This window comes from Silurus meridionalis, chromosome 3, assembly GCF_014805685.1.
Source record: "Silurus meridionalis isolate SWU-2019-XX chromosome 3, ASM1480568v1, whole genome shotgun sequence".
Lineage (NCBI taxonomy): Eukaryota > Metazoa > Chordata > Actinopteri > Siluriformes > Siluridae > Silurus > Silurus meridionalis.
The window spans coordinates 20817058-20838151 of NC_060886.1; the positions used below are offsets into that span (position 1 = coordinate 20817058).

Below are 21094 nucleotides of genomic sequence, written 5' to 3' on the forward strand. Positions count from 1 at the left end.
TGTGCTTTATGTGCATATTATTTTTTCTTTCATGAACTGTTGTATAAAATTATACAAGTGCACCATTTTTTGCATAGTATGTTTGTCTCTAAAACAAGTGGACAATTAACCATCTAAAATCATGGACACAGAAATCCCTTCGACACACAAAAAAAACATGTATGCGTTCAATAATTATGTTAAACTGATTATATATGGAAACAGTCTGTAATTGCAGTGCAGCCTAAATTAGAGGCAACTTTCCCTGTCGGAAACATCTGTTTTCTGAAAAAAACCTGTGCATGATTGATTTGCATAGCACGTGCATTGCAATTTAATATTAAATACAGGAAGTTATTTATATTATATAATGGTTTACAAAAGTAGCGCTAATGTATGAACAGGAACATCTGTAAGAATCAAATTTTCTATTGTTTCAGTATGGATATATGGGACGTTTCACTTAGTATGTAGTGTCACTGCAAATCTGTACAAAGCTCTTCTGTCACATCATAAAATATTTTCTTGATGGGAGTGGTCTCTTCAATGATGATAAGGACTCACTGAGGGATTTAATAAATATGAAATTGATTTCAATAATTTGGTATTAGCTCCACAATCACCATCTCCCAATCCAGATAAAAAGAAGAATGGAAGAATTGTTCTCAATATCATCAAAACTATTTAACCTTAATAACAATATAATTTTTTTAGATCAGATCATAAACTGTATTTAAAAAAAATGGCAATATAATATGATTATATGTGTCATTATTGAAATGTGTATTTTATTTATTATCATTCTGCAAAGTACAAGTACAGAGCCAATAAAATGCAGTCGCGCAAGTATATACGCAGTATATTATAAATATCCTTAACTTCCATCAAGATTCTAAATATATGCAAATTACATAAAACCCCATAACTATACACATTTGTAACATTTTGCCAAATAAACCAGTGTTAGAACAAGAAACAACCACATTGTTTCTGATGCAATAGCACCACTAAGCACCGTTTTATGACAAAACCCCTTGTGATTTTCGCCTCCCGATTTCTTAATAGAATGCTGCAAAATTGCTGCAGTAATCTCAAAAAGTCTCATCTAAAGTACAAAAATCTTTAGGCTGATTTTGTGTGCTCGAATCGAGGCTTGAATGCCTGCCACTGAAATCGACTAAGGAAAAGTTGGGCGAGTGTGTGCTACTCAGAATCCTCTGCATGCTGTGAGTTTGGCTTTAGGGAAACTGCATGAGACAAAGCAACAGCAGACATTAAAGCAAGTCAACTCTCAGTCAGGCCACATTTCAACAACAGTGAGGATCAGAAAGCCTACTTCATAACTTCACAACATCAATTTTCATAGATTTTTTACGAAGAGATATAGTGTAAGATAAAGTCAGGGATGGGGTCAGGGTTAACATTGGAACCTTTTCTTATGGCTTTTTATATACATACAGTAGTAAGGGTATATTGATACACGTATTCGTACCAAAATATTTCGGTATTGGGCTTTTGTGTTCAGTACACCTGTACCAAAAACAACCCTTTTTACGTGCAGAACATATTTAAAATCTGAGTTCCCAAAGGAACGTATAAAGTGGCAGATCTCTAGCTTGTTTAGTCCCCACCTCGCACTTTGAGCGATTTTATTTTAATTATTGTTTTGTTTTGCGCATGCATTTGTTTTGCACATGCATGAAAACGCTAAAGAATCGATAGCACTAGCACAATAGATTCATAATAATATGCAGGATATAACTTACAGTGAAATAAAAAGTAAAAAAAAAAAAAAAAATGAAATATCTTGATTCTTAAATCCATAGCGCTAGCTTTAGCCACTAGCCACTTCCTAGGCTACTGATTCTTTAACTTTTTATGTCCAGTATCAAGAATTTCTTTTAAAAGGAGAAAATCCTGTCAATTCCACATTTCTAGAGAGTGAATAAATGAAGGATGGAAGGAATGAAGACGTTTTTTAAAGTATGCTGAAATAAGTAGAACAGTTAAGTTGATCCTATCTTTAGAAAATCAAAACACACACTTACATACACATCTGTATTACCCAAATGGGGTCTAACACATTCATTTTTCCATTAATTTAGTTTAATTTAATCAATTTAATTTGTTCCAATTTAATTGATTACACAATTTAATCAATTCAGGCCAGAGCCATCTAGACTAGTTGTTTCCTACCAGTTCTTTTCATAGTTTATGCAAAAACTGAATCAGGACAACACTATTTACGACTATTAATTTTTAAATGCTTATAAACAAAAGATTACGGATTACAAAACATGACTTTAACTGCCAGCTGTGCACAGAATACTAATTAGATTTTGAGCTTCTATGCTTTATAAAGATAAATTGTTGTTAAAAAAAAGCAAACGTGCCAGAAATGTACAGAATACTAAAATCTATACTGTTATATATAAAATAATAAACAATATAAGACATAGTACACTCAAGTGTTCATATCACCATATATCATTATGTAATTGTGAATATCATATTCATAATGAACAACAGTACAAACACATCTACATCAAGGAATATGCATTTGTACGGACATATACAGCGCATATGTGTACCTGTACATAGGAATATTCCTAATTATGTTTTACATGAGTTAGGTTAACACATAAGAACAACTATACCGGAGAACCCTGGGCTTGCATAGTACATCACAAGGTTTATTTTTTAGCAAATTAATTATACTAGTGAATATATATTAACCATTGCTATATGATGCAGTGGAATTTCATTCATAACTATCAATCTAAGTAATGCTTAATGAGTGCATTATAACAAATTGTGAATGTGTTCATAAATTATATGGATATTGTCTTAATAGAAACTAGTTCTCTGTCTGAAAATAGATGATAATACTGTGAGCCAAACCAAAATGTTAAATTCTGGATCAGACTCTCTTAGCTGGCGTGGCGGGCATGCACCACTGAAGGCTCTAAACTAGCTGAGTGGGTTCAGATAGTGATGTGCAGTTCTCAGCATGGAGTACATTCCACTTTTGCACACCGCTTGGCATGATGGAATTACCAGAGTGGAAGGATTTTACTACAAAATTGATGTTGATGTAAAAGATAAAAAAAAATAACTACAGGAAAAATATTTGTAGACTTACAAAGTATCTTTAGCATGCTTGCTTTTGCTTATTCACTCTTTTTTTATTTTCCTGACTATTACTCATCCTTACATTCTATAGAAAGTGTGTGTGTGTGTGTGTGTGTGTGTGTGTGTGTGTGTGTGTGTGTGCGCGTGCAAGTGCACGTGCGCATGTTGAAAAACAATGATGAGCACTTACGTAAATGCTGCATAAAATGACTTATTCTGTGTGGCCCAAGGTGTAGCAATTTCTGTCTTTAACCTAAGACGAATGGATCATAGACAGTGGAGTATAATGCAAGTGTCAGTCATGCAGATAGGGCAGCAGAACGTTACTGTGATGATTACATTCATGAGAAAGGTTTTCAGATTGAGCTTTTATTCTTTCTTCTGTCATGCTTTCCCACAGGTACTGAAACGAGCACTTTCAGAAATATCTAAACCCTCTCCACTCCTTCACTCTGATCTCTCTTTAGTTCTCTCTTGCACTGATCACACGCTGACTGCAGTAGCTATCACATATCATGCATTAATGATTAAAGCTAACCAGGAAGTGCCAAGAAACACAATTAATGTGTTTGGAAACATCACTTGTTAAAGTATATGAATATGCAATTGAATAACTATATACAGCATGTAATTTGGTGCTATGGGTATTAGTTATCCATTTCTGCAAAATTTCAACTCGCACTAGCATAAGTCACATTTTATGATGAGCACAAACAAATAAATAAACACCTTAGGGCTGATGTTAGCACTCAGTCTGCATGTTTGTGTTCAGTAGGAGTTATGAACAGAATGATGATGATATGGTAATGTTAAAGACCGGCAGCTGGTTAGTTATGAGAGAAATAGAGTCAAAGCAAAAGCAAGAGGGGGGAGGGGGGGGGGGTGTTAATCAAGTTTTCACTATATATTCACTATACATATTTAACTATATATATTACACTATATATACATATATACATAATTTACATACAACGGTGCAGAACTGGTGTGGAACTGGAACTTCCACCAAATGGAACTGGTTTGAATTGAACAAGGTAAAAGTGACAGAGGGAACAGGAGTGGCCTGGCCATAGAGAATGCTCAGATTATGCATTTGCAGGCAGGAAAAAAGACCAGGAGGGCAGCTCACAGCTTGTTATATTTTCTAACATTTCAGTTCCTCTGACAACCACCTACCAGTCTGCAGACTGCACAATACAGTGCATGTGAGAACCAGACAAACATAGCTCTAGTAAACAACATTTCTAAACTAAAACTCGATAAGTTTGTGTAGTTGATTTAGGATTACTGACATGTGGTGGGAGCAATTTATTTTACGGTGCAATAAGTATCTAATTAGGTATGTGGTAATTACTCTTTTCTGATGCATATTTGCATTCTATGTACTTTAATATGTACTTTAATAACAATGCACTTTAATATGTACGTTAATATGCTCTACCAGCTTGCAGAAGTATATATTGCATGCTCTAATAATGACTTGGAAACTAAATGCACCTTTCAAACTAGTGTAAGTAAAAGTTTTTAGCTTCGTATAAAATTTACATATTTAAAAAAACATCAAAGCTTAGTATTTTTAAATCTTTAAGTTCAGAAGGCGAATAAATTAAAAATAAATCTGACAACAAATCTAATCAAAATGTATATGAAAGAAAACATTGATCAATACTTTGCTATGCAGTGTTAGTTCTCAGAAAAATACTGCTACATCTACTTCATTTTGATTTTGCTGTTCCATTTGCAAAAGTTTTTTTTCTTCTGTGGTCCAATGTAAAAGAAACCCTGCGATTGTCTATCCAACGAGTCACTGAAAAAAACACTGAAGCGATTTTATTTTCTCTTCAGTGAGAAGTCGAGTGAGTACTGCTATATATCAAGTATGAAATATCACATATACACATAGCAATTAGAGTAATATGTACACATAGGTTTCACATAAATTACTGTGATGTACTTGAATATCTATGATGCAAGTTACATTACTTCTAATTACTGCAGATTTATTTATTAGACATTTATTAGACTTTAAAATATTGCTCCCAAGAAAAACATATTTGGACCTATTTGGACAATTGTATCATATGGCTTGTATGTGAATTATTACACAGCAAGCTGCATTATTTGGTTAAGACCACATCTAAATCTAATGAGGTGGAATAGAACAAAAAATTCTCTCTGTATTGTAATGCCACTTTCATCCCCTGATCCCGCAAGTATCTATTTAAAAAAGTCTTAAAAGTCTATTTAAATCGAGAATAACATCCAGTAAGTGTAACTCTCTCTCTCTCTCTCTCTCTCTCTCTCTCTCTCTCTCTCTCTCTGACTCTTTAATGGTAATGCATGTTAGCACCTTTTTTTTCCAATCGACTTCTAGGATTTAATGTAATAAGTGTGCTGTGGAAAATCTGAAGAACTGACTAATTATTTTGAGCAAAATACTGTAAGATTTCTAAGAATTTCACAAAATGGTCTCTCACAGATTGGGGTATTAAAAAGACATGGAAACAGCATAAGTCACTACATTGTAATTGGATCATTTTTTGGAGTAACAAGGTGGCACACACTGTCTATCCAGCTGGTAACTACAAAACTATCAAGGATTTTTGCAAAACATGAAATACCACAATCTCATATATATTTTTAGCACTGTATAGTATATTGAATATGCTCAGTCATATAGTATGCAATTATATAGTTATATACAGTGTGTATATACAGTGTGTATATACAGTATATATATATATATATATATATATATATATATATATATATATATATATATATATATATATATATATATATATATATATATTATGCACTAGTTTATTACTAAATACAACTAATTAATTTGCTTATTGTGTTTTTACCAAAATAATGATGCAGTTCTTTGTAGCTTCTTCTACAGGCTTAAAGTATTGTAAAATGCAGGCTTAATTACAATCATACCTTCTTTGTTTCTTCAAATTTACAACAAAGAACAAAGATTTTGTTCTGTATTGTGTTCTGATGTTGGGAAAAGTAAATAAATTGAACATTCTGTGTATCTTATTTTACAGTCAATCATAATCCCTAAGAGAAAGATTTATTGTTTTAATCAGTAGAGAACTGTGAGAAGAGGGCAGAGGCGAATTGGAGAGATGAAGTGAGATTAGAAAGGAGAGAGGGGTGAGAAAAGGGCCAGGAGCAAATACAACAAAAGAAGTGAACGTGCTTGTGCTGTCTCTCTTTTTCACAAACATGCAGACACGTACACAAAAAAAAACAAATGCACACGTTCTGATGAAGATCATTGGAGGTCAATTGTGAAAGATGAGACTGTTCTGCGGGCGTATAGTGTGTCACACATTAGAGCGATATTGCTGTCTTTAGAGAGGTCAAAATAGCATTGCTGTCCTGCAGAGAGATGGAGAGAGAGTGTGCATGTGTGTATCAGGGAACAGAGAGTCATTGCTCAATGTGACAGGCACTCCCGGCACGGAGCAAATGCACTATTTTAACCTTTATCATGGCTAACACACACACACACACACACACACACACACACACACACACACACACACACACACACTGTTTTGAAGGACAAGTGCTTCAGCAGGTACAGCCAAAAAGAGACTATTAATGTGAAGGTGGTATTTCTGGGTTTGCTTTTAACGAACCTGCTATAATCTGCGTTTTTTGACTAAAGCAAAGTGAATGAGAGAGAGAGTGAGAGAGAGAGAGAGAGAGAGAGAGACGTGTGAGAATGCGTGAGAAAGGGAGAGAAATGTAGGTTGTTTATTTATGAATTCTGTTTCATAATAAAAGGCTGTGTGGTGCTGCAACAGTTCTGAGATCAGCAGATGGCTGTACCGCTGCCCGCAGGGTTTGCTTAGGAGGATGGATTATTCATCATCCCTTTCTGCCATTACTAATATAATCTCCCCAACCAGCTAACAGCACACACAAAGCTAATAACACAGTGCCTCTAACCCACAACTCTAATAACACAGAATGGTAAATAAACCCAACTCAACCGAGTAAAAAAAACATTCATCATAATTTCTATTGTTTTGCAGGGTAATTGATTTTTTTTTTCTTAAAGCTTTTGAAATATTTATGTTACAGGGCTTTTTCTGTATTACATTATTTTTTACACTCAATGTATTCATGTATTCTACTCAGCTGAAAAGTGTTTAAACAAAACCCTACTGTGTATCTCATCTTTGAGTTCCAGTGATCCCGACTGCTTACATTTCTCCATCCTTGTTTTGGTTAAAACGGCCTGAAGTCTTCTTGCATACTAGTGAATATCTAATATGCACACCAACACAGTCCGTGGAAATGAAACTGAATAATTATATAACATGATAAGGATATACTTAGAGTGCCCAGCCAACCCACCCATCAGCAGCAGTGTCAACTCCTACACTCTTCATTTGCAAATAATGTATCTGCACTGTTCATAAATGTAAGTGTTAACAGCTTTTTAATTTCATAGGACAAACTCCATCAGAGCGGGCACATTACAGTGCTTTCAGATGCATCACAGCATGATATTAGCATCTGTAGCCCATTTGTATATGATGTAGATTTGTACCTCTTACGCAGTGTATCACATTTGCTATGCAGTAGATCAGTAAGGCAATTGATTATTTAAGATTGGATCTGTGATTATTACCGAAATATTATGCACCATTTTGGGATGAAAACAACAAAAAAAAATCAATCAATCCAATCAATCTGGATTTTTTAAAATAGATTTTGTTCAAAAGCTGCTCTAAATTCAATAATTGGTTAAAAAATGTTCAGAAAACCAATATAGACACAAACTAAATAAATTTGTGTTGTCCTCTTTATAGTTTGCTGCTCACTAGGAAAGATTTCTGATGCTGAATGTGGGAATGGAGAAACATTTTATCCCTGATTTATGCTCAATGTATGAAAGCTTTCACTAATAAAACATGACTGCATATAGCTGCTACAGTCAGTTTGAGTTAAATCAGAGAGAGATGAGTATCAACTCACTCTTTTAATACTTATTCCTCTGAATTGACAAACTCTGTCTATCACTCTCTCTTTGTTTGTGTGTGTGTGTGTGTGTGTGTGTGTGTGTGTGTGTGTGTGTGTGCAGGATCATATAGATGGAGGTATAGAGAGGAACTGGAAAGGGATCGGAATCTCTCTGCTAGTGATTCTGGTGGTGCTGTCTTTCATCAGCCTCTCCATCTACTTTCTTTCTAAAGGTTTTTGAATAATACGCACAAACACACACACACACACACACACACACACACACACACACACACACACACTTGTAGGATTAGCATTTTTATAATGAATATGATATTCATTTGATTTCAATATTTCATATAGAAAGATTTACTCGACACTCTTTGCCTATGGCATTCATTGTCTATGCTAGGAGACCAAATGTCCCCAATCATCTGACAGTGCTGAGCAAGTGAGGACATTTGGCTGTTTCTCACAAGGAAAGCTTTTTTTATTTTTCTTTTTTAAACTAAGGCTGCAGCTTTTACCTAAAAACTAAGGGAACTGAGATGATTATTTTTTATTTTCTTAGGGTTTTCATGTTTATGCATTGCAGTAATTATATGCATTTATAAGTATGCCAATAAACACTCCATGGAAGGATATACGTGTGTGTGTGTGTGTGTGTGTGTGTGTGTGTGTGTGTGTGTGTGTGTGTGTGTTTTGCTTGAATTTAGATAATGGAACTAAAGCTCTGAAATCTCATCTGACCTTGGACGACCTTTTCCTTAGAGACTTTCAGGTTCAAGCCCCTGAGGCTCAGTGGATCAGTGGTGAGTGACCTCCATTTCATGTTGGTTTGTTTATATCAATGCGTGTGTGTGTTTGTGTGTGTGAAAGAGAGAGAGAGAGAGAGAGAGAGAGAGAGAGAGAGAGAGAGAGAGAGAAAGAGAGTCTTAGGGTCTTCGTCTAAATCAACTATCATAAACATCCTCCATCTGCTGCCACTATCAATCGTGGACCACAGGGTGTTCACAAATGCACACACACACACACACACAGACACACAAGAAGAGAGATGAGTCCAGATGTGTGGTGTAATTATCAGATCTCCAGACAGCTCATGTCAGTGCTGAAGAATGGATCTGTCAGATGCATGGAGACAGCAGGCGTGGGATGAAAAGAGAAAGAAAGAAATTAAAATGAAGACAGATAGATAGACATAAACAAAACCTCTATAGAAATATATTCTTGATGCATAGTTGTATTACTTGTTGTCAGAAATAAATAAGTCCTACTTTTTAAAATATATAATTAAAAATATATAATTGCACTTTTTTTTTTTGGAGTTATATTCTCTGCACATGCATTCCACAGGTGACGATAACTGAATGTAACATTCACATTTTTTTAAGAGAAATAAGGAGATATTACAGGCAAACATAATAAAATATTTAGGGAAATAAATATTAGATGAGAATAGTATGAGTGGGAAGGTTACATGAACGCTGTGAAATGCACTGATTAAAAGGTTTATTTAAAAAGCAAAAAATAAATCTAAAAACGAGTATGTTACTGTTGTGTCAGCCAGTCACATGACCAACAGCCACAAAGTGGTATTTAACAAATAAGAGGTATAAAACAGAACATTTTTTCATGTTTTACTCAGTTGATCGGACATGTGGAGCACAATCCGTAAGTTGCATGTCGCCATTATTATTATTATATTAAATAAAATTGGGTCAGGTGTGTGACCTGTTTGGACTGGTGTTGCATGAAAAATTACATTAAAAAAGTAATCTTTGCAAACTAATATAGACAGGGGTTTGTCCTCTGTCTGGTAGAAAAGATGGACAATGATCAACAATCAATGATAAGTGTATTAACAGAGCAATTTTAGTGATACAGTTATACATTTATACTAATTTTCAGCATATTATGTATGATTTTTTCATAAAAGCCTAAACAAATTAGGAATTAAAAATGAAATGGGATGTCCACAATGCGCAGATAGAGTAGTTGTGCTGTTCAGGCATCCACAATGCCTGGTGTTGGACCTAAGAATATCATTGCTTTACATGTATTTTAATTATCTGTGTGTTACACAGTCAATTAAACAAAAACATGTAGCAACATGCAAATACATGCATATGATTTTGCATATGTGTTTGTGTCAATCTGGAGTAGGAGGATGTTATCCAATGAAACAAAAAAGATTTAGCCAATCAGAATGCTTTCTTCTGTATTTTTCCCCCCATAATTTCCAATCAGTAGTATGTTTGTAAAGTCCCTCCAAGAGAGCAACCGCTTGATGAGGACAAAGCATGAGTCACTTTTAGAGTACATACACACATGCACACACACACACGCACACACACAAAAACAACACAACATAATGGCTTCTGGCCTGTAAGAAAAACTTGTTTCTCGTGAGCGTGTGAAGGCTGTCTCACATGGAGGAGGAGGCAGAACATGTTATTCTTTCCTGATTTTACACAGTAGGATGAAGGACATCATAGACAATATGACTTCCTGCACCTCTAAGAAAAACAGAGAGAAGAAAACACTGACTCACATTCTTATTCAAGATGCATGCAGGGTAACACTGTGTAGACATGTAAACAATAGCTTATAATTGCACAGTTATAATTACATTCAGTTAATTAAAATACCATGTAAAGCAATGATATGCTTAGGACCAGCACCAGGCGTTGTGAATGCCAAAATAGTGCAACTATATGCTCATTGTGGACATCCCATTTCAAATTTAGTTCCTCATTTGTAGTTATAATAATAAATAGCCAGACTAAAAGGCCTGGAGTGCAGCTGGGATTGAAATTAATCACTAAATTGTTCTTCTGTGTTGATGTTAGGGCTTATTATTAAGGCCTCTTGAGTTCATTGACTCCAACCATGGCAAACCATGCCTTCATTTTTTTTTAGAGGGGGGAGGGGACAAAGCCTAAGGGGCAGTGAGTTACCCCGATTCATCACACAGATTATAGTTTATTTATTTATAATCCTGAGTTGATTTTGTTTCGTATGTGTTAGCAAAAACATAGTAATGTTTTTTTAAAGAATCAATTCTATTTATGTATGCTAATTGAATGGGTGATTGGTAGCACTCGGGCCAATAAAGCACTGTTGAGCTAAATAATTATATATCTCTTCTAATGTGTTTTGAGGATGATTTACCTAATACTTTGTTCTTCGGTTCCTCAGGCTACCACACACTGCAGCATTTCAGTCTGCCCCTTCTCTTCCAAAAAAATATTAACATTTTCTTCATTAAGGTACTGAGGAAAAGTTATGATTTTTTGTGCATTTATTAAAGGTGTTTTTTCTTATTATTTTTTTTAATGGAAATTGAGAATATTCAGCTCTGTGCCCTAATGTATCCAAATAAAATCAAAACTTCAAGTCTTTAAATCTCAGGAAATTAAACCTTGCTTCTAGTACTGTTGTTCATCTCTTTCAAGCATGTGGCTTTGTTAGGCTTACAACAGTTAGCACAGTTGATTCATATTAAACATCAGAAACGTTATTCGCTATGCAGTATGTCACAAAACAACACAATAAAAAGCCTATTACTGTGCATGTCAAATAATTTTAATTGAATTGGCTGGAAATTGGGCTAGATGGATAATAAACTTGCTACGTCTGGATTTATTGCATTTTAGACACATCCTTCAGACTGAAGGCTTTTGCAACCAGACATTATATTAACCCTTTTAAGGCACAACAGTTTCTCTCAGAAAACAGAATTTCTTTTCTCATTTCTCATTGTACATTAGTGTTTAAAGATAGGGCCAGACCAGGGCAGTAATGTCAACTGAAGTAGTGCTGTAGATCAGGGCACCATCCGAATAGTAGTTGAACGGTTGAAGAAAAATGTATGGCAATGGTAAAATATAGTACTATAAAAGGGCTCTGGACAGGTTAGCCCATTTTGTAAAAGAAGTGATTGCACAAGCACACTTGAACAAAGGTCAAGCGATGCCTTCTTCCATTAACTGTCATTCAAAATGCAGTATAACTACCTCCTGTGCAGCACTGAGAAGTACCACTTGCAGACATTTGAGAAGTGGCGACATGGAGATCACTGTCTACCGGATTAATCAGTCTGCCATATTTTACCGACTTTCTTTGAATTTTAATTACAACTCATGATCTGCCCCATCACCAGAACACAATGAACACAGTGGGTGATTATCATCCTCAAAAGTGTCACAAGGATCGCTTATTGGCTCTCAGCAAGGAAACAAGCAAACAGGATAACTCTAGCAGTTTCTAATGTTTGTGCTTGGAGAACCATAATTAGATACTTTATATGTACAAATGTTTGTGGACCCCTGACCATAGGATTCAATTTTGGTTTTTTTGAACATCCTGTTCGACATTTAGTCCCCATTTGCTGTTATAATAAACTCAACTCCGTTCCTCTGTGAAGATGTTCCACTAGATTTTGGAGTGTGCGTGTGGAAATTTGCTCATTCAGACACAAGGATGTTAGTAACGTCAAGTACTGATGTAGGGTGAGGAGGCCTGGGGTGCAGTCAGCATTCCAATTCATCCCAAAAGTCTCCTAGTTCAATTAAATATAAAATTTAATGCTACTGCATACAAAAACATCCTATACAATTAAGGGCCTCCAACTTTGTGGTGACAGTTTGAGGAGGCACTGGTGTCCCATTACTTTTGCCTGTATAATATATGTAATTTCTCAGTTTAATTTACGCTGTTAATTAATTAGTTGGTTTTTTTTGCTTGTTGTAGTACATTTACCTTGAATGAACATGGCTATTTTACATTAAATCTATTAAAGTATTTAGCCATAGTTTTTTTAACGATTATCCAAAAAATGGCAACAACTTTAAATTGGTGGTAATGCTATAGGAAAAGCTAAGCAATGTTTGCCAAGCTAGGCTACTAACATTACCTTTTAAGTACTTTACAGCTGATATTTTTGCAAGAATAAACCCAGAATAATGTTGCTATTCATTTTTTATTTATTGCTCCAATGCTGCTGTACTGCTGTGTCTGTTTTCCAGTCTCTCTACTGCTGCGGTAACATGTTGGTTGTCGGGATGCAGAATAATGCTGTTCTTCAATTTAGTTATTTTCCCTTACACACGATTTTTGTGTCTCTACTAGAGTTTCACTTATGTTCCTGTTCTGTTTTGTCTTCTCTAGTTTGTCTGTTCCTGTTCTCTTTTGTTTCCTCCAGCCTCTCAATTGCTGATTCTGTTATTATTTCATTATCTCTTCTATTTACTCTAACACTGCTGTTTCGTTGTATCTCCTCCAGTCTTTCTAAAACTGTTGTTGTGTTGTGTCTCTCAAAAGTTGTTATCTTTTTCACTCTCAGTCTCAGTCAGAAGGACACAAAACACAAAAGGACTATTAGACTGGAAGATATAAGAATCTTCGAATCTTATGTGTTTCTTTAGTCTAACAGTCCTTTTGTGTTTTGTGTCCTTCTGGCATCCAGTCCTTCGGGCACAGGTTTTTTTTCCCTCCATCTTAGTAATGCATGAATCCCCATGCACCTCTCATGGTTCTGTTGTACAGGTCTCTGTCTCTCTGAGTTTGTGTAATACAAGTCTCTTAAAGTCTCTCTAATGTGCTGCTGTCCGGGTCTCTTTCCATTTTGTCATTCTAGTGTAGTCTTTCCACACTTCCTCACTTTCACAAAGCCCTACGCGCCTCTTTTTAAATAACTTTGTTGGTGCTGTGTCTCTTTCACTGTCCTTCTAATGCTTGTCTGTCTCATCCTGCTTTGTGGAGTCAGTCATTCGGTGACAAGATTGTCATTTTTTGGTTCCTCGCTCTGCCCTCCACGCTAGCGGCTGCTTTCATGTGTCAGCCAGGCTTTGTACAGGCTCTGCAGAAATCTCATTAAACGCAGCCTGAGTACAGAGTCACTTCTCAGACCTGATTCTCCACGCTTCTCAAAATCCCTCTTCTCTGGCTCTCTCTCATTCTTAATCACACACAAACACACACAAACTCCATCTACAGACACACACACACACACACACACACACTCTCTCTCTCTCTCTCTCTCTCTCTCTATTTCACTGTCTATATGTATTTATTTACTGTAGCTAAATACATGATGTGTCTACACTAAACAATTTAACAATTTAATTTTAACAATTTAATTTAAAAAGAGTATATACAGATTTATATTTTAGTTATTCTTATTCATATGAACAATTCCCAAAGTTTCCACAAGGTCAATTTTGCCATGTCATTGTTAATGTAGGCATTTGCCTTGACAAAAAGAAATCCAAAGAGGTTCACACATAGACACACTGTGCACACAGATAAAAGGTTGAGAAACTGCAGCATCTTGCACTCATCCACTCAGCCTGGTTAATACTGTAGTGCACAGAGTTAAGGTGAGTGTCAGTGTGATGGGGAAAGAGCTGGCGAATGTCTGGATCTCTTCTATGTGGTTTGTAAAATTACTGCTGTCAAAAAGCAAGAGGAAGAAGAGCATTTGGTAACAGAACATTGTCACATTCAGAACAAGAGGTCTGAATGTTGATGGCTCTCTTCTCCCACCCCCTTTCTCTCACATGTTCTCTCAGTGGCAGAGATAATCTATAGGAGCAAAGATGGGAACGTACTGAAAATAAATATCAGGACCAATAAAACCGAGCTTCTGATGAGAAACACTACATTTGTGAGTAATTTTCATTATCTCTTAGAAACTTTGAAAGTGTTGTTTATATGCATCTCTTACTGCTAATTTTTACTTTCTGAATTTATATTCTGAGAAAATTTAACGTTTTAAATTCAATGTTTTAATCAATTGTATGCATGTCAATGCATGTTGTATATATTAAAATATTATTATTTGGATTTTTTTCTGTACAGGTAACATTTAAAGCTTCCAAAGTTGCAGTCTCCCCAGACCTCAACTATGTTTTACTTACATATGATATCAAAAAGGTCAGAGGTTCCTACAAACTACATTTGTTTTGTTATTTTGTCTCCTGTTTCAAATACACCATACAAGCCACAATATCATTTAAATATAAAATGTGTTCTTGAATATGAATATAAATAGAATACACTCAAATATGAAAGTTCATTAAGTGTCAAATTGAGTGAAATTTTAGGCACTGGTTTGGATTCTATCCGATTTTATAAATCGAAAATGTTTATGACTGGTTGTGATTTCTGGAACACACCCACGCACATGCGGATTCATTAGAAGTGTCAGGTTGTGGACAGCAGGTTGAATGGTGCTATATAATATATAGTAAAGTGCACATGTCTGAGACACTGCCAAACGATAGTATTATTTACACTACACTGCACACATTTTATTTTAGGAATGCATTATTTAAAAGTGAGTAAAATGATTTTTAAATCATTCATATGCTGTAAGATACATAAACCTTAGTTACAGCTGACAGTTCAGATTTTTCCTATTTCAGGTGTATCGATACTCCTTCTTGGCATCTTATCTGATCTACAATTTGCATACAAGGTACTAAGGCACATCAAACTGTTTAAAAGTGGGCTAATATTTTTATATTTTAGTAAGGACCAAAGAAAAGAAATGTCTGATGGTTCTGATCTTTAAACATTTGACTGGTTCCCATAAGAAAAACTTATTTTATACCAAAAAACCTGCTGCTTTTATTAAAGAAATAATAATAATAATAATAATAATAATAATAATAATAATAATAATAATAATAATAATAAATGATGTAGGTGTAATATAATATTAATTAGTATTAATAAATAAAGTTAATGGGATTTACACACAAGGATAGTAAAATAAACATGTATATGGGTGTGTACATTTATGTGTGATTGTAGAGAAGTGCATGAGTTGAACCCGCCTGAGGTGTCAGATTCGATGCTGCAGTTTGCCTCATGGGGAGTTTGGGGGCAACAGCTGGTGAGTAATTACACACGGCTCATCATCAAACAGTCCAACAGAGCAGTACAGCAGAGCACACTGAAACCTCATTTAACATTACACAGCACCATGCAGCTGTGCAGCACATACTACACCAGCTAACACCAGCACTGTGCACCCTTTAGTTATGTTGTAAAACAGAAATGCAGTGAGGAATTAAAGATATGTGTGTAATTAGTAGCATGTTGGAAGGTCTATCTATCTATCTATCTATCTATCTATCTATCTATCTATCTATCTATCTATCTATCTGTCTGTCTGTCTGTCTGTCTGTCTGTCTGTCTGTCTGTCTGTCTGTCTGTCTGTCTATCTATCTATCTATCTATCTATCTATCTATCTATCTATCTATCTATCTATCCATCCATCCATCCATCCATCCATCCATCCATCCATCATTAATGTGTGTAAACATGGAGCCCGTTTTTTAAATACCACATTCATTTAAATAATTAATTAAATAATTGAGTGTTCTTAGCTATTTGGCTGTTCGGTAACTTGGTTTTAGTATCACATTAACACAAAAGTTAATGCCACTATTATTGCCATGTGCCTGCAGCGAAAGTGATTAAGAAATCATTTGACGATTTTATCTGTTGTTTCTCTCATGTTAATGCATTTGCAGTTTAATCTATTGCACTAGAAGACTATCAGACTTCCAGAAACAAGCAGTACTTTACACCACAGACACAGAAAGTGAGACGAAAGAAATGAGAATAAGGGAGATTAGATATTCATGAACATTTGCATATCTTAAGCATATGCAGTCCCTTTGAACACTGATTTATTAGTGTTTTATACCATCGCCTGCTATTTATCAGTATTTGGGCAAGATGAGATAAAGGTATTAGCGCCAGTCAGTAATGTGGGATATATATTTTCTTTGGCATCTCCCCTGCAGTAAATTCTTTGCATGCTTTATAGCAGTGAAATGTGTGTATCTCTCACCAAATAGTATGAATATTGAGTAATTCCAGAGATGCTGAAGGCAATCTGTGCTTCAGGGCTTACATACGAATTCACAATCAACACAGCCCCCTAATTAGAGTTGCATAATTACCATCCATTATTACAATGTGCTTCCAGAGAAAGTAATTAAGTAAGTAATGGCATGTGTATGTGCATGACTCCTGTATCTGTAGAGTAATCTATCTTCTACTCAGTCCTCTAGCACTTTTAGTAAATAGGTTCAATCTGGAAACATTATAGGTTCTTTGGTTTGTCTCTCTAGGGAAATCTTTATGAGTTTTAGATAGATTGAGTGTTTCCTATCAAGACAGTGCTCCAAGTAAAACTTTTATGGGAATAGACGAAATCAGCAAGAAACTCTTTTTCTAAGATTGGTCAGTTTTTGCTCTGACTCCACCTTTGCGCTTCCTCTTTAATCACCTTCACCAATACATAATTGATGTCTACTCTAATGAATATTTCCCCGTTTTCAAGATTTCAGCATACTATCCAGACATTGAAGAATTTCTGGCGAGTAGCATTAAAGCCATTGCCTAATTTTCTTTGGAGCTGGTAACTGACAGGTTATAAGCTTAAATCCTAAGATCAATCATGAATAGTCTAAATCCTGTACAAATTGGATAAAATCCACTACCAAATGAAAAAATGTAAATATATGCATAGTACAACATGTTGAAATGATTTATACTTGAATTTAATGTTTAAGCCTGGTGATGTGTTTGCTTTGCAACTTTTAATTAATTGCTTTTCTATTAACTTCCATTTCATATAACAACAACTATTCAGAGTCAGGTTAAACTATGAATCTTTCTTGCATTAACTAGTAACTAGTCGCTGTACTTAGAAGTATTTGTTTTATAAATTAATGAGTTAACTCTAGGAATTATAGAATTAGTAATTATAATGTGTGTATTTATAGAGCATGTGATTACATTTGGCATGCATTTGGTACCTATATCCAAAGCGACTTACAATTATCTCTTTTATGCAAATAAGCAGATGAGGGTTGAGGGCCTTGCTCAAGTGACAGATTGGTGTTCTTCTGGTCTGAACTCAAACTCTTCCAATCAGAAGCCCAACATCTTAACAACTAAGCTAACACTTTCCCTACTAAATAACACGGGTGGTTTTAAAAAGGGAAAACAAGAAAAGGGGACAATTGTTCTCAAAAGGAAGTGGAGGATTACAGAGAGGGAAACCTGTAATCAGTTAGGAAATGTGTGTGGCTGTATGTAAGGTTAGAAACTATTCATTATCTGATGCATTTTCATTATCACTTATTGTACTACTGCAAGGAATCCCAAACTATTAAAATATTAAGTATCTTCTGTAACCCAAAGCCCTGATCATGTTACATCTTTTATTCAGAAGCTACCGAAGACAAACAAACAATAGATAGTCAATAACCTGTAAGATGATTCTGAACACTCTGTTAACAGTTTATAGTTGTTGATATTTAGAAGATATTGTATATTGTACATACCCAACATTCTATCATCTTGTCTGTTTTGCTTTTGCTTTATTCATAACCTTTAGTTTATAGCTAGTGATGCATAGTGGATCATATGTATATTAAATTCCAATCCCACCCATTCACAATTTTAAATTCACTTCAAGTGGATTGCATTGATACATTTCACAATAATTTGAGAGCTAAATAAACCTCATGACATGTTATGAATCAGTTGTAAGTGCCATAAATTTTTTTCCAAGGTTTTACAGGGTCCTTCTTATTTCCTAATTTCAGATTTCTGCATTTTTGAATATTTGTGTGTACACATTAATTTTACCTACCTATTTTTTAATAATGTGTTGCCCATTTAAAAATATTTTGCAATTTACTCTGACAAAAAAAAAAGGGGAATAAAATAAGAGAAATAACTTTTGTGCATTTTGACATATAAAACTGTGTGTGTGTGTGTGTGTGTGTGTGTGTGTGTGTGTGTGTGTGTGTGTGTGTGTGTGTGTGTGTGTGTGTGTGTGTGTGTTTGTGTGTGCTTTTGTGTCTTTCAGATTTATGTTTTTGAAAATAACATCTACTACAAGCCGGATGTAAAAAGCAGCTCTCTCAGACTGACATCATCAGGACAAGATGGATTAGTGTTTAATGGGATTCCTGACTGGATGTATGAGGGTAAAAAAAAAAGACTTACACACAAACGTACTTTTGTCAAAATAGTCTGTGATATATAAGTATCTGTAATATCACAGATAATTATGTGACTTTAAATAACAGTAATAATTCGTTCCATTTAAAAACTTCAAAATGTTTTGAGTTTCTGAGATGATTTTCAAATCCTTTATTGTAGAGGGCAGAGCTTTCTGTGTTACAATAGTAACCAACATAACTAAGTGTGGCTTTTCAAGCAGACCAACATAAGTATTAAGTCAGATTTAATATATAATATTATATTAATATTAAGCATTAAAATAAAAATTCTGTAAAATCCCCCATATACTGGATGTATACAATATTTGACATGATAGATTTGTATTTTATTTAGCAATATATAATACATTATTATGTGATGGGCTTCTTATTTTTTGATATGATGATTTTTTTACTTTAAACTGAAATTAATTATATAAAGTGTCCATTGTGTGGACGCCATGCTGTTGGACAGATTGCACTCCAGCAGGGCTGCAATATGGTGCTGTTTGCAGGCGTGATCTATATTTTACATTATCGAGAGCAGTTCTATTTAACTGATAATTACCTGAACTGCTTATGATTGCTCTGATTCAGCTGTGAAGCAGCAGTGCATGTGTAATGTCAATTAGGTTAATAAGGCCATAATTGTGGCTGAAGTTTAGATTTGTGTGGTCCATAATGACTATGATTTTGTGAATCAATTAAATACACTGATTATATATATATATATATATATATATATATATATATATATATATATATATATATATATATATATATATATATACACACTTGTGTTTGTCAGCTTTTTAATATAACAAGTTCTTTTTTTACACAGATTCTGTTTACATGAATTTTACATTTTGCTTAGTATTTGCTATGTGCCTTTTTTTTTTGCTTTGATGACATTTAATGTCATTAAATTTAATGTTAAACCAAATGTTTCAGCATGCCATTTGTACAAGTGCGTCATTGAAACAGATACCACTCAAGGAAAATCTGACCTTTTGTACAAAGGAATTATCATGGCCATTTATGGTGCTTAAATTAAGTGACCTGGAAATTTTACAAATGATATTGAATAGTCAAACTGATAAAATTTTTTATTTCTGTTTTCTAAAATCTACAACTGCTTGTGTTTCCAGGTTTGAAAACAAATAAACACACAAATGATGTACACACACACACACACACACACACACACACACACACACACACAATCAAACTCACAGGTGTTTCTGGTTGCCAGGTGTGTCCTGTTAGATTGATTGTTCAAACTCTAAATAGCTCTGAACATCATTTTGTTTTTAAAAAGCATAAGCCAACATAAAGTTCAAAGAGAGCTGGCTATGGGAGAAAAGCAAGCCATTTTGAAGGCGAGGAAAGAGGGAAAATTACTCAGAGGTATTGCACATTGGGCCTGGACAAATACTGTACAACAATTTAGAATGTCCTAAAAAAAAAAAAAAAATAAGCCACTGGTGTACTGAGCAACTGTCAGTTCATACCCGATGCTCCTGAGACAGTCGTGACTGTGATTTAATATACAATCATTTCAAAACTGTCCGAGGACAACATATTGTATTTTATTTTATTTGATTTCATTTAATTTAAGTTCATGCTTTCTTTACTCAGTGACTGCTATGCATTGAAGCTTTAGATGTGTATATTAAGCACATAAATACATCTTTAAATATAATGCAGTTTTAATAATCTTATCTATTTTACATTGAATGTGTAATGAATGTATTTGTGGTTTACTTTTCTGTTGGCTTTTAGAGGAAGTTCTGCACTCACCAGTAGGGCATTGGTGGTCTCCGTCTGGATCCAGCCTTGCATTCCTCACCATTAACGACACTCTCGTACCAAACATGTTGCTGCCACGCTTTACTGGGGCTCTTTACCCACGAGGAGCATACTACCCCTACCCAAAGGTACATGACTCACACAA

At 34.7% G+C, this 21094-nt stretch overlaps 1 protein-coding gene across 2 annotated transcripts in view; it reads left to right on the top strand.

Annotated features, from left to right (window-relative positions):
* Positions 1–21094, top strand: part of LOC124382694 (inactive dipeptidyl peptidase 10-like) — a 67407-nt gene that overhangs the window by 15747 nt on the left and 30566 nt on the right. The window contains exons 1-9 of one of the 2 annotated variants that reach the window (XM_046844848.1): positions 7991–8026; positions 8222–8333; positions 8817–8912; positions 14676–14770; positions 14965–15039; positions 15531–15583; positions 15922–16003; positions 19005–19125; positions 20923–21077. In XM_046844848.1, coding sequence (XP_046700804.1) covers positions 8018–8026; positions 8222–8333; positions 8817–8912; positions 14676–14770; positions 14965–15039; positions 15531–15583; positions 15922–16003; positions 19005–19125; positions 20923–21077 — 798 coding nt within the window. In that variant the 5' untranslated portion in view covers positions 7991–8017. Of the gene's footprint in view, positions 1–7990; positions 8027–8221; positions 8334–8816; positions 8913–14675; positions 14771–14964; positions 15040–15530; positions 15584–15921; positions 16004–19004; positions 19126–20922; positions 21078–21094 lie in introns of those variants that run through there. The other variant, XM_046844847.1, reaches the window with a different exon arrangement.